The sequence below is a fragment of the Chiloscyllium plagiosum genome, chromosome 7 (assembly GCF_004010195.1).
Source record: "Chiloscyllium plagiosum isolate BGI_BamShark_2017 chromosome 7, ASM401019v2, whole genome shotgun sequence".
Classification (NCBI taxonomy): domain Eukaryota; kingdom Metazoa; phylum Chordata; class Chondrichthyes; order Orectolobiformes; family Hemiscylliidae; genus Chiloscyllium; species Chiloscyllium plagiosum.
The window spans coordinates 93309772-93325141 of record NC_057716.1 but is presented as its reverse complement, the minus strand read 5'-3'; the positions used below and the strand labels follow the sequence as shown (position 1 = coordinate 93325141).

At 40.6% G+C, this 15370-nt stretch overlaps 1 protein-coding gene across 1 annotated transcript in view; it reads right to left on the bottom strand.

The window, feature by feature from the left end:
- LOC122551779 (contactin-associated protein-like 5) overlaps positions 1-15370 on the bottom strand; it is an 879926-nt gene that overhangs the window by 754596 nt on the left and 109960 nt on the right. The window contains exons 2-3 of the mRNA XM_043694242.1: positions 13659-13769; positions 1490-1683 (exon numbers count right to left, since the gene is read on the bottom strand). Of these exons, the coding sequence (XP_043550177.1) occupies positions 1490-1683; positions 13659-13769 (305 nt within the window). The remainder of the gene's footprint in view (positions 1-1489; positions 1684-13658; positions 13770-15370) is intronic.

Genomic DNA, 15370 nt, shown 5'->3' with positions numbered 1-15370 from the left:
CGGAGGCTGAGGGGTGACCTAAAAGAGGTTTACAAAATTATGAGGGGCATGCATAGAATAAATGTGCAAAGTCTTTTCCCTGGGGTCGGGGAGTCCAGAACTAGAGGGCACAGGTTGAGGGTGAGAGGGGAAAGATATAAAAGAGACCTAAGGGGCAACGTTTTCACCAGAGGGTGGTATGTGTATGGAATGAGCTGCCAGAGGAAGTGGTGGAGGCTGGTACAATTGCAACATTTAAGAGGCATTTGGATGGGTATATGAATAGGAAGGGTTTGGAGGGATATGGGCCGGGTGCTGGCAGGTGAGACTAGATTGGGTTGGGATATCTCGTCGGCATGGACGGGTTGGATTGAAGGGTCTGTTTCTATGCTGTACATCACTATGACTCTATGACCTTCACATCCTTCAAGTGGTGACCTAAGGGTAACAGGGGCCACCCCCTGCCAAAAGCTTTCACAACCCATCTCGAAAGGTGATAACATCAACCTCCCCCCACCCACCTCGCCCTCCCAATCCCCCCAATCTCCCTGTTTGGTCATCCCATCTAGACTCTAATCCTTTCACACCCTAAATTCCAGGACTGAACTGAGTTTGGGATCCATTGTTTTTCTTCTTGGGTCCTCTTCACAGTCCCAGCAGTGTCCCTTATGAATTCTGTGGCTACTGCAGGCGCCCACCAGATTGTCAAATTGTCCATCAGCTCTCGAGGTAGGACATCTTCTCATTGAGAGAAGAGGCCTCACTCTCTCCTCCTTTAAGCCAACATCTGCTTCTTATGTTTCCATTGGTGAGTGAAACTAGGATGAGAGGGCACTGCCTCAAAATTAGGGGAAGCAGATTTAGGACTGAATTGAGAAGGAACTTCTTCACCTAGCAGGTTGTGAATCTGTGGACTTCCCTGCCCAGTGAAGGAGTAGAAGCTTTCTCATTGAATGCTTTTAAAGCTAAATAGATATTTTTTTGAACAAGAAAGGAATTAAAGGGTTATGGTGAGAGGGAGGGTCAGTGGAGCTGAGGCCACGAAAAGATCATCCATGACCTTATTGAAGGTGGAGCAGGCTCGAATGGTTAGGTGGCCTACGCCTGCTCCTAGTTCTTCTGTTCTTTTGTTCTTATTGCTGTGGGGTGACCTTTTGGCTTTAAAGATAGTCAGTTTGAAACCAACCACTGTACTGTGGTGGGGTTGGATTGATGGTTGAGTAATACATAGCATCTTGTCCAGTAAAAATTCAGCCTACAGAATGTTAAAGTGCAGCAACAATGATACAATTGGGAACCATTTTTGACCAAAGACAATAAATTACAAAGTTGAAATGGAGGTTAAAAATAGCACAGAGTATTTGTATACATGGAAGTAAAATTATTAATTATTCCAACAATTGTGTGAGCTATTTGAATTACACATTGTTCTTACTTCACAATTAGAATTTTCATTTTGATCTAACATTTTATACTGAGAAATTGAAAATAACTGTGTAAAAAAGCATACCCAAATACTGTCTTCCTGACGATATTGCTTCCAGTTCCTTCCAGTATCACTGAACATCAGCAGGTAACTTATAACCCAGTCTGAACTACCATATCGACCTTGAGTTGCTATGGCAGTAATCTCTGTCCTCTCACCGAGATCTAACTGCAACCATTGGTGTTTATTTGATTCCAGTGGGGACCAGCCACCTGCTCCTGAAATACAATGTTTTTGAAAGCAATTGGTAACATTGGGTTATAGACTTCAAGTAGTCAAGAAGTTCAAATTATGCATAATATTTAATAAACCAGCATGTTTTACATTCAAATCATATTCCAATTAATAGTAAGCAATAGAGATATGTTAATTTCAGAAGATTTGTAAAGAAGACCTGATTACATTTTTGTGAATTAATTATGTAAGTGTAAAAAATGCTTGCACATTCAGTGGTTGAAGACAAGTTAAGTAAGTTGGCTCTATGTTCACTGGAGTTCAGAAGAATTGAAAGGGATCTCGTAGAAAATTCTGAATAGGCTTGATAGGGTGGATGCTAAAAGGTTTTTTCCTCTGGCTGTGAAATTGAAAGTGGAGGGGTGGGGCGCAGTCACAGGACAAGAGGCTAATCGCTCAAAAGTGAAATGAGAAGTTACTTCACTCAAAGGGTTGTGGAATACTTAGAAATCCCGACCTCAGAGTATTATTGGATGCTCCATCACTGAATATACTTGAGGCAGACAGCTTCTCGGTCTCTTCGGGAGTGAAGGCATAAGGATTGTGGGCAGGAAAGAACAGTTGAAACCCAATATAAGCAATGATCAAAATGAAAGGGTGAGCAAGCTCAATGACTTCTAGTCCTGCTCTTATTTCTTGTGCTAAGGCAAATAGGTTCAATGCAGTTAAGGGGAATTGAGATAAATACATGAAGGAAACAGTCATTGAAGCACATGATGATTGGGTGAAGTGCAGTAGAGAACAAAGAGGCTCATGGGGAGCATAAGCAATGACATATATCTGCAGAGTCAGACCTATTTTTGTGAATTTACATTCTCACAATATGTTTCTCCTTCCACAATGTGCAGCTGAAATGTTAAAGATAGTCACACAGCTGGGACATTACAATTCATAGAAACGCAGAATCCCTACAGTGTGGTAGCAGGCCATTTGATCCATTGAGTCTACACTGGCTCTCCAAACAGCATCACACCCAGATCCATCCTATCCCTGAAACTCTGCCAGGCTTCAGGGATTCACCAAGCCTGCACATCCACCGATATTATAGGATAACTTATCATGGCTAATACTCCTAACCTTCACACCTTTGGGAGGAAAGCAGAGCAACAATAGGAAATCAATGCACACATGGGGAGAATATGCAAATGCCACACAGGCAGTCACCCGAGGCTGGAATCAAACCTTGGACCCTGGTGTTGCGTGACAGCAGTGCCGATCAGTGTGCCACTATGCTGCCCCAATTAGCTCTAGCGCCCTGGGTAAGGAAGAGAAGATTTGCATCAATTTCCCCCCAATCACAATGATTTGAACTCTGACGAATTAGAATGAAGTCAATAAAGAGTGTATTTTTAATTCATTTGTGGGCTGTGGGTGTTGCTGGCTGGCCAGCATTTATTGCCATCCCTAGTTGCCCTTGAGAAGGTGATGGTGAGCTGCCTTCTTGAACTGCTGGAACCCACTTGCTGTGGGTTGACCCACAATGCCATTAGGGAGGGAATTCCAGGATTTTGACTGAGCAACAGTTAAAGGAACAGCAATATATTTCCTAGTCAGGATTGTGAGTGGCTTGAGGGGAACTTGAAGGTGGCAGTGTTCTCTTATATCTGCTGCCCTTGTCCTTCTAGATTGAAGGACAAAAAAAAATTATAATTGGTTTGTTTGACAGGAATTATGTTCCAGCACCAAGACAGACTGACATAAATAGGGAGAAAAGCAACCATGCTATTATGGAGAGTTTCATTGACATAAAACTGATATTAAGCGTCAAATGAACAGGAAGCGGTGAGGAGTTGCTACACAAAGTTGAGCAGTACAGACAAAAAGCAGAGGAACTGAAGCAGTGACATTTGCATCAATGTAATGGCAGCGAGAGGTATAACAATTCTGAGAGAACAGTGTGGGTCTTAGTACATTTATTCCACACCTTTATTCCAAATGTGATTTTATTGCACATGTTAAGAAATGCAATGTGTGCAATTGTTCTCTCACAGGATTAAGACATTGCTGGCTAATCTGCCCTGGAAATAGTAGTAGTGAACTATAATTAGATTAGGTTACCTACAGTGTGGAAACAGGCCCTTCGGCCCAACAAGTCCACACCGACCCTCTGAAGAGGAACCCACCCACACCTATTCCCCTACATTTACCCCTTCACCTAACACTGCGGGCAATTTAGCATGGCCAATTCACCTGACCTGCACATCTTTGGACTGTGGGAGGAAACCGGAGCACCTGGAGGAAACCTGCGCAGACACAGGGAGAATGTGCAAACTCCACACAGAGAGTTGCCTGAGGCAGGAATTGAACCCAGGTCCCTGGTGCTGTGAGGCAGCTGTGCTGACCACTGTGCCACCATGCCGCCCAAGGACGATCTTCTTGAACCACTGTGTTTTAAGTATGTCCATGTGTTTTAAGTATACACACAAGTGTTAATAGAAAGGGAATTCCCAGACATTGACCCAGCGACAGTGAATGAACTGTGAGGTAGTTCCAATTCAGGATGACATACAGCTTGAAGGGGAACTTGCAAGTGGTGATAGTTCCATTTATCTGGTACCTTTGTCTTTCTAACTTGGAGAGGTCATGGATTTAAAAGGTGTTGCTGATATAATCATGGGATGAGGGGGTTGTCCAATGAGGGGAGAGGAGCAAAATGGATCTAAGGACCCTTCAGTTTAGAAGAATGGCAAGATAATAGCTTATTTTCCCTGGCTGGAGAGACCAAAATATCTCAGATAAGCAGTCAATCATTTATGACTGAAATGAGGCGAAATTTCTTCACTCAGAGGGTTCAGAGTCTTTGAAATTGTCTATGCAAGAATACTGAGATGTGGAGGTGCTGATTGAAATGAGATGGACAAATTCAGTGATGAAGGAGCAGCATTCTGAAAGCTTGTGATTTCAAATATAACCTTGTTTCTTGTGACTTCTGATAAGAATACTGTGGATGTTATGCCATTGAACGTATTCTGTGACTCATCTATTTTTGAACTTAAAAGGAATCCAACAATATGGGAATAAAACAGGAAAGTGAATTTGAGGTTGAAGATCAGTCATGATATTACTGAGAGACAGATCTTCATATGCTTTCCTCTTGTTCTGATCTCTGATGCATACAGTGTTAGAGCAGTTAAATCACTCGCAAAGGATCTTGGTGCAGAGAATAATCTTGTAAGGAAAGCTTTTGTTTCTGTTTGCTCATGGCGTTTGGACATCATGGACTAGGCTTGCATTTAGTGCTTATTCCTAATTGCCCCAGAGAAGGTGGTAATGAATTGCCTTTTTGAATTGCGGCAACTTTAGACTATAGGCACACTATCAGGATTGGTACCATCATTTGTCAACAAGCAATCAAATGTATTTTTGCCAGTGGATCCATTCTTTCATGCAGAGCAAAATGTAGTAACATGCATGACTCCCAATGCTTTGGCCTCCCAACAGATGCTTGTGGGCAGAAATTGAAATTCTGAAATGTTGCAAAATCTCAGGATCATCCATCAATAACGCCAGTGACAAAAAAAAGGGAGGTGTAGTTAGAGGGCAACAAGTGTAACAAATGATGGTGTGGCGTATGCATTCAAAGTTAAAAGAACATTGACTGAAAGCCTCAGGCAAATTAAGGATATTGGTTGGACAATAGGGCAAGGAAAGTCAGAAAAGCTCTTAATGACTTCCATTTATTTTAATTTGTTGCTTTCACATTGGCGATTATCCTGCTACCGTTTGTGAAAATGCTGACATGCCTCACTTATTTTTCTAAGAAATTATTCACAGAATGAGGGAGTCGCTGGTGAGACTAACATTTACTGCCTGCCTCTAATTGCCCAGAGGATAGTTAAGAGTCAACCACATTGCTGTGAGTTTGGAGTCACATGTAGGCTAGACCAGGTTAGGATAGCAGTTTCCTTCCTGAAAGGACATTAGTGAACCAGATGGGTTATTCCTGACCATCGTCAATGGATGTATAGTCATTGCTGGTCTCTTAATTCTAGACTTACCAAATTCAAATTCCACCATTTGCCGTGATGGGATTCAAGCCCAGGACCTCAGGAAATAATATTGCTAAGCCATTGCCTCCCTGTTATTGCAATGTATTATTCAAGGGAGTAATGCAATACTGACTGTGTGCAAAATACATCTCTGAGACAGAAGCAGGATTAAACATTGGCAAGGTTTCCAGATTGGGTTACTTCATCGGTGTAAATGAGAAAACTGGACTGTTACACACACATATATATATATATATATATAAATTATGCTATCAGTTCTTGTGTTTTTCTCTCAGTTCAAAACCTTTCAAATCATTATTTTCGAAGTGCGGTGACTCATCTTAATGGACCACTGTGCCTAATTTGCATTAACAAATTCAGAAATTTAAAATGGTCAAACTTGAAGGTGAAACAGAAATGTGTCTGGTTGAATTTGAAAAGCTAGCCTGCAGCCGATAAAATTTACAAGCGGCTGGAACAGTTGCAAATGAAATTTACCACAGATATTGCAAAAATACATGCATATTGGAAGAGTTACCAACTTTACATTCACTATGGAGGATCAAATTGAAAGGATTGAGAGACATTACAGATTCTGCATTTAATTTGTATGATCACCACGAGCCAAGGATTAACAGAATGGAGCAGCTGAAGGTCCAAGAACAGCTTTGAGGAAGGGTCACCGGATCCGAAATGTTAACTCTGATTTCACAGATGCCACCAGACCTGCTGAGCTTTTTCCAGGAATTTCAATTTTTGTTTCTGATTTACAGCAATCGTTGTTCTTTCAGTTGAGACAGAGATGTGGGACAGGGAACAAGATGGTGTGTAGAAGTTGCAGACAACTGGAATCTCAGGGTCTTTTTTCCCAACAGAAAAGTTAGATTTTTCCAGATTTGAAATGAGATAACTGTTGAAGATCCCATGGATTTATTTTAAAATAATTTTTAAAAATAGGTAAACTCTGAATATCAGTTCAAAGAACAAAAAGTAGAAATATTGCCTTCCCTTTAAATGAGGACTGAATGGTGTCAAAGATCCTGGGCACAAATGATCAAATTATAAGAAGCAGAGTTGCAGATCAGCAAAGTGATTAAAAGTATTGTGAAAGCATTGGAATTTATTTATGAAACTAAAGAGTTCAGAGGTTCTCAAGCTATGTTAAATTCAAAGTTAAGAGTGTGGTGCTGGAAAGAGCTGGAAAGGTCAGGCAGCATCCGAGGAGCAGGAGAATTGACATTTTGGGTATAAGCCCTTCATGCCCAAAACATTAATTCTCCTCCTCCTTGGATGCTGCCTGACCTGCTGTGTCTTTCCAGCATCACACTCTCAACTCTGATCTCCGGCAACTACAGTCCTCACTTTCTCCTTATGTTAAACTCATACAGAATCCAAGGGAGGTCACGTTTAAAATCCTGGCCTCCTCAAAGACATGGGGGCAAAGAAACTTTACAAGGGTGACACCAAATCTAAGAGATTATAGGCATCTGATAAGATTGAATTCATTAGGGATTAGAAAAGGAACAAACTAAGGAAGCCAGATCGTGATCTTTAAAATTCTGAATGGATCAGCAAAATAGATATGGAGAGAACATTTCCACTTGCGGGAGAATGGCAGATGATAAATATTACAGTTACCAATAAATCCATTAAGGAGATAAAGAAAATTCACTTGGAGTAGTGAGAAAGCAAAGCTCATCGCAACATAATGTTGTTTGAGTGAATATTTCAGATGTTTTCAAAAGAACACCATGAAATTACACGAGAGAAAGGCAAATTGACAAATATGAAAAGTTGGGAAGAGACAAATGGAATGGAAGGAAATGAGTGGGGTGCAAGTATCAATTCAAAATAGTTGAGGCAAATGGATTAACTTTCAAGAATTCATTCCTGGGGGTGGGGCGACATTAGCATTTATTGCCTCGCGAGCAGTCAGAAATCTATTACTTTGCTGTGGGGCTGGAGTCACATGTACACCAGATCAGGCAACAACAGCAGATTTCCTTTCCTGAAGGACATTCATAAACTAACTGGGTTTTACAACAAATGATAGTGGTTGCCATGGGCTAGATTTTATTGATTTTTATTTACTGCTTTTTGAACTTAACCTTCTATAAATATAGGATTCTAGTCTATATCTTGGAACATTGGTCTGTGTGCTGGATCAAGGCACACTCATAGAAACTAGTGAAAAAAAAGAATTACGATGGAGGTGATAAGATTCTTTCCGGATGCTTGGGTAGAAAGTTATCCTTCATTGCTTGCATCTCACAGTGTTCTCCCATTGTTACACAAGCAAATGCTACAGGGATTCTGTATTAATAGTCATGCTGTTTTTAGACAATGCTGCCTCAGGCAAGAACATTGATCCTGCTATTTTTGCAAGAAAGCGCAAAAGTGAGGCGGAAATATAAATTGCTGAGATACATCGACAGGTTAAAGAAATGTAGTGACAAAGTATAATATAGAAAAAAGTAAGGATATCCACTTTGGCAGTCAGAATAGACAGTAGACAAGCAGGAGACTGGAAGAACAAAGCAAGCTAGGCAGCATCAGGAAGTGGAGAGTCAACGTTTCAGGTACAACCCTTCTTCAGGGTTTACTTTGTATTCCAGAATCTGCAGGGTTTTTTTTGTCTCTAACTAAGTCATAGAGTCATAAGTCATAGAGACATACAGCATGGACACAGACCCTTCGGTCCAACTCATTCATGCTGACCAGATTTCCCAACCCAATTTAGTCACACCTGCCAGCACCCAGCCCATATCCCGCCAATCCCTTCCCATTTATATACCCAGCCAAATGCATTTTAAATGTTACAATGCCTCCACCATTTCCTCTGGCAGCTCATTCCATACCCATACCACCCTCTGCGTGAAAAAGTTGTCCCTCAGGTCTCTTTTATATCTTTCCCCTCTCACCTTCTACCTATGCCCTCTAGTTCTGGACTCCCCCACCTCAGGGAAAAGACTTTGTTTATTTACCCTATCCATGTCCCTCATGATTTTGTAAACCTTTGTCAGGTCACCCCTCAGCCTCTGACGCTCCAGGGAAAACAGCCCTAGCCTATCCAGCCTCTCCTTAGAGCTCAAATCTTCCAACCCTGGCAACATCCTTGTAAATCTTTTCTGAACCCTTTCACGTTTCACAACATCTTTCCGATAGGAAGGAGACCAGAATTGCACGCAATATTCCAAAAGTGGCCTAACCAATGTCCTGTACAGCCACAGCATGACCTCCCAACTCCTGTACTCAATACTCTGACCAATAAAGGAAAGCATACCAAATGCCTTCTCCACTATCCTATCTAACTTCGACTCCACTTTCAAGGAGCTATGAACCTGCACTCCAAGGTCTCTTTGTTCAGCAACACTCTCCAGGACCTTACCATTAAGAGCATAAGTCCTGCTAAGATTTGCTTTCCCAAAATGCACCACCTCACATTTAGCTGAATTAAACTCCATCTGCCATTTCTCAGCCCATTGGCCCATCTGGTCAAGATCCTATTGTAATCTGAGGTAACCCTTTTCGCTGTCTACTACACCTCCAATTTTTATATCGTCTGCAAACTTACTAGCTCTACCTATTATGCTCACATCCAAATCATTGACATAAATGATGAAAAGTAGTGGACCCATCACTGATCTTGTGGTACTCCACTGGTCATAGGCCTCCAGTCTGAATAACAACCTTCCATCACCACCTTCTACCTTTGAGACAGTTCTGTATCTAAATGGCTAGTTCCCTCTGTATTCCGTGAGATATAGCCTTACTAACCAGTACTAACCATTGCTAGCCTTGTCGAACGCCTTACTGAAGTCCATATAGACCACTCTATCCTCATCAATCCTCTTTGTTTCTTCAAAAAAACTCAATCAAGTTTGTGAGACATGATTTCCCATGCACAAAGCTATGTTGACTATCCCTAATCAGTCCTTGCCTTTCCAGTCAAAATTGAAAAGTGAATATTTTTAAACGAGTTTGAAATGTTACATTTTGATGTTCAGACATGCTTATACAAGAATACAAAGTTAGCACATGGGTACCATGATGAATCTTGATAGCAATTTGCATGTTTAGATTAGAATCCCTACCTTGTGGAAGCAGGCTCATCAAGGCACACCCACCCTCTAAAGAACATCCCATCCAATCCCCATAATCCTGCACCTACATGGTGTATCCACCTAACCTGCACATCCCTGGACAGTCTAGTATGGCTAATCAACATAACCTGCACATATTTGGACTGTGGGAGGAAACTAAAACACTTAATGTAAACCCATGGAGACATAGGAAGAACATGAAAACTCCACACAGACAGTTGCTGAGGCTAGGATCAAAACCGGTTTCCTGGGTCTGTGAGGCAGCAGTGCTAACCACTGAGTCACCATGCCACATTGCTGACTTTTATTCAAAGAAAATTGTCGAACAGGGATAAAGAAATCTTTCTCCAATTCTACAGAACGTTGAGACTATATGAAGAGCTAACGCTTGAAACATCGACTCTCCTACCCCTCGGATGCTGCTTGCCCGGCTGTGCTTTTTCCAGCACCACTCTTGACAAAATGAACATATGACAATAGTAAGCCACTCAGTCCTTTGAGCCTGCTCAGGTATTCAATAAGATCATGGCTAATCTGATGTTGACCTCAATTCTACATTCTTGAATATCCATAATAACCTTTCAGATCACATCTGGAGTATTGTGCGTAGTTTTGGGCTCCATATCTAGGGAAGGTTATGATCAGTCTGCTAGTGTTACAATGAAATTTTCATGGATTGGAATCAGAAGGGTGGCCTATAAAGAAAACCTCAGTTAATTGGGCCTGTGCTTTACTGAGTTTACAATGGTGAGGAATGATTTCAGTGGAATATACAAACTCCTGGGGGTCATTAACTGAGTAAAAAGTGAAAAGGTCTCTCCCTTGGCTGGGAAACCTGGAACATAGGGTGACAGACTTTTGAGAAAATTGCAATCAGTTAAGACTGAAATGAGGAGAAATTTCTTTCCTTTGAGAATGATGAATCCTTGGTATTCTCTACACCAGAGCACAGTGGATCCTCCTTCATCGGATATATTCAAGCCTCATGCTTTACCTTGTGCTTTAAGCAAATACTGATACTCTACATTGAGCTACTTGTCTGGAGTATCTCTGGGTTATAAACATCTACATGTACACTGTCCCTGAGGCTGCTTGGTCCTTATCTTTACATACGGCTCTTCAATTCCTTATGTACAATGAAACTCAATTATGTTTATCTCTACAAAGTAAATAATCAACTAGAGATCTCGAGTGTAATGTCTAAAACTTTTCTCTTTATATGTTCAATTTTCACTGTTGTCTTCACACTATTTTAAAATAATTCATGGGATGTGAATGTTGCTAGCAGGGTTTGCATTTATTGCCCATCCCTAGATACCATTTGAGAAAGTGGAGATGAGCTGCCTTTTTGAAACGCTGCTGTTGACTTGGCGTAGACACACTCACTTCGGGACGGCATTTCTAGACTTTGACCCAGTGACACTGAAGGGAGAGCTTTATCTTCCAAAGTTAGGATAACACTGGCTTGGTCAGGAAATTGCAGATGTTGATGCTCCCACTTATCTGTTTTCCCTGTCCTTTGAGCTGGTACTGGTCATGTCTTTGGGAAAAATGGTCTAAGGAGCCTTGGTGAGTTAGTGCAGAGCATCTTGTAGATGGTACACACTGCTATTACTGAGGGTCAGTGGTTGAGGGAGTGAATGTTTTTAGATGCAAGATGGCTGCTTTGCCCTGAGTGGCATCAAACTTCTTGATGGTTATGATGTTCCACCCAGAGAAGTTGGGAGTATTCCATCAAAACCTTGCCTATGTCTTTTAGATGGTAGACAAGCTCTGGTGATTCAGGAAGTGAGTTACTCACTGCAGGATTTCTTGACTCTGAATTGCTCTTATAACTATTGTATTAAGATGGTGAATATAGTTCTGTTTCTGGTCAGTTGTAGCCACCCAGAATGTTGATAATGAGAGATTCAGTGATGGTGATGCCATTGAATGTCAAGGGGTGACGGGCAGATTGTCTATTGTTAATGATAATCATTGTGTGGTGTGAATTTTAACTGTCACTTGTCAGCCCAAACTGTGGATAGTGTCCAGGTCTATCTGCACGTGGACATGGACTGATTCAGCATCTGAGGAAATACAAATGGTGCCAAACATTGTACAAGTATTAACAAACATCCCTACTTCTGGCCATTGATGTAGGAGTTGAAGATGGTTGGACCTAGGATATTATCCTGACGATCTCCTGCAGAGATGTCCTGGAGCTGAGCTGACTGACCTTAACAAACTCAACCAGCTTCCTATGTGTCAGGTATGATTGCACACAGCAGAATGTTCTCCCCCCTGATTCCCATTGACTCAAGGGCTCCTTGTTGCTACATTTGGTCGAATGCAGCCTTGATGTTAAGGGCTGCAACTCTCACCTCATCTCTTTTGTTCATGTTTGAACAAAAAAGCTGTAATGAGGTCAAGAGCTATATGGCCCTGGTGAAACCCAACCTAAGCTTTAGTGAGTAGGTTACTGCTAGATAAGTGCTTGATGGCACTGTGCTTGACAGCACTATTGATGACACCTTCCATCATTTTACTGATGATCGAGGTCCTGCTTTTTATGAACAAGACATACCTAGCAAATTTATATACTGTTGAGCAGATGCTCATATTGTAGCTGTACTAGAACAGCTTGCCTTGGGTGTGGTAAGTTCTGGAGCACAAATCTTCAGGACTATTGATGGCATGTTATCAGGATGTTATCTGGATTGCAGTATCCAGTGACTCTGACGTTTTCTTGTGGAGTGAATCGCAGTGGTTAAAGACCACTGTCAGGAACATTATTGGGGTGTTTGGATTACTAATCCAGTGACAATCCCTCGAGAACATTGTCTCCCTTCTCTTACTGATGTCAGAGTCACACGATCCATTACACCATCATGATTTACATGAATCTCACTATAGTGCAACCAGAGTGAATAGATTTTAGATGTTTCAGCCAATTGAGATGTATGGAGATTGGAGAGGAAGATGAAGTTGAAGCAGAAGATCAGCCATGACAATTGTTCGACTGCTGTTACTATTTTTTACCTTTTTTAATATCCTTACATTTGTTTTTAAATTCATTCACAGCATGAGTCACTGGATGGGCCAGTATTTATTACCTATCCTTTATTGCCCAGAGGGCAGTTAAGAATGAACAGCATGGCTGTGGGTCTGGAGTCACATGTCGTTCAGAGCAGGTAAAGAAGGCAGTTTTCTTCCTGAAAGGGAATGAGTGAACCAGAATTTTTTTTTCCCCAACAAACAACAATTGCCATTATTAGAGATTTTCATTGAATTTACATTCCATCATCTGCTGTGGCAGGATTTGAACCCAGTACCCAAGACATCACCTGGGTCTCTGGATTAACAGTCCAGTGATTATGCCACTATGCCATCGCCTCCCTGCTCTTCAAGTCATATCATATGCATTTTAAATTTTCATATGAGCTAAAGGAATAGGAAGATGGGATCAAGGTTAAAATCGTACTCTTCAAGTATGAAAATGGTCTTTTCTCAGTGATAATGACTGAATGGATTAGTATTAAGCTCAATTTAAAATGCAGCCAGATATTATGATTAAGGCATCTCAGGTTGGGTTTTGTACAATTGTGAACAACGTGCCTTTTTTCAGCAAAATTTTAAAAATTATGTGAAAACAAAGACAGAAAGATAAGAATGCCACCATCATTATTATGTTTGCTAAAGGTTTTTTTTTAATTTTGAGAAAGGACTTTGGAGAGAATCATCCACTGCCTGAATTTCTACAATGAATAGCTTGAAGTGCAAGTTATAGTATCTGACCTTTCACACTCATCAAACTGATGAAAATGAATATGTCTTTTCATTGTTATTCAAGACCAGCAGCATAAACATGAATAGCCTGCATCTTACCATCGCGTCTGTTGAGCTTTGCAAAGCCAGGGCTGTGACTGCTAGACAACTCTGAGGAAGAATCGAACACCAACTGAGGCAAATCAGACACTAAGTGATCATCGCAGTCATCTGCCAGACAAAGAAAAGCATTAAATTTAAATCAATTAGCTGTGCAATATGTTTCTGCCATTTGCAAGTACAACAGAGAATCTTAACAAAGCCTTTCGAGCCCTAGATGGCTGTTAAGCTAAAATCGCTGACATATTGCAAATCAAAAATCTGTTCAGTCTATTAGATTATGAGCACATAAATAGCTCTCGCACATTCTAAAACAATTTATACATCTGTCTGTTTGCACATTTTTATCATTTTTAAAAAAATTTTTCAACTCCTTCTTAAGTACCCACCACTGCCACTGTATCCACCCAAATGAAGAATCCGTCTGTGGCCGGTTAGCAGTTCATTTCCAAATAAATCCTGCAACTTGTCAATATAAGGTAAACAAGAACTGATGAGATTCAATTTATCTTCTCCTTAGTTCCTTCACTGAAGTGTCCATGTCTCAAACTAATGCCTCCCTTTAAGCAGCCCAACTGAGATAGAGAATACACTATATGAAATTGGGAGCTTTGTCATTACTACACTATAGCTTAACATAGTAATTGAATAAAATGCTAAACCAACAGAACAAGCCTAAAGCGTTTCTTAGTTTAAATGAATAAAGTAAACAGCAATAGCAGGAATGAAGAAATAAAAAATGATTGCCTATCCAACTGTTGATTAGAGATGCACTACAAGAAAATGCACCCATTGACAGGTGTCTCAAACTATTATCCAGGTAGTTCCCATAACATAGAAAAGTTTGCACTGGGAAAATTGCAAATGCTCATTAGCCTAATATACACTCAGGGAGTCCATTAATAACAAAGTTTGGAAGTACTGATGTTCATCTGATCATAAATATTCACTACACTCTCAGCTTCTGTCATGACAGATGGTTTCTAGTGTACACATTCATTCAATGAGTAACAGTTTATAAACAAATTATCCTGATTTATTTCATCTGTAAAATTATTCTAAATTGTGCATCCAATGAAGTAAAAAAACATTAAGGAAAGCGTAAATGTTGCTATCTTAGCAAGCATGGACTATCAATATTCAACTTCCATCATCTGATTTAAAACCTAAAATTTTCATGGACTAAAGTAACTGCTAAAAAGAACAAACACTGAACGAAAATTGTTACTGTGGTTGCATGACTAGATTGAGCCAACTTAGTGGAGGCTGGTACAATTACTGCATTTAAAAGGCATCTGGATGGATATGTGAATAGGAAGTGTTTAGAAGGATATGGGCCAAATCCTGGCAAATGGGACTAAACTAGGATAACTGGTCGGCATGGAAGAGTTGGACCAAATGGTCTGTTTCCGTGCTGTACATCTCTATGACTTTATGACTCTCTGAAACTATCAGGAAACAAGGATCAGCCTGAGTTCAAATTAACATCATTTTAAAAGGAATTGAAACTCAGATCCATTTCTTCTGGTTCATTCATACCTTTCTTGAACTTACACGTTGGGATGAAAGTCACCTCTAGGTCATCAAGTTTGAAACAAAACAATTATGCAAATCACTGGAATCCATAGAAGAACCTTGGTTCAGGCAACAGCTTTTGAGTAGCAAATACTAAAGAAAATGCCGGAAGAAAATGAAGAAATGAATTGAAAGCA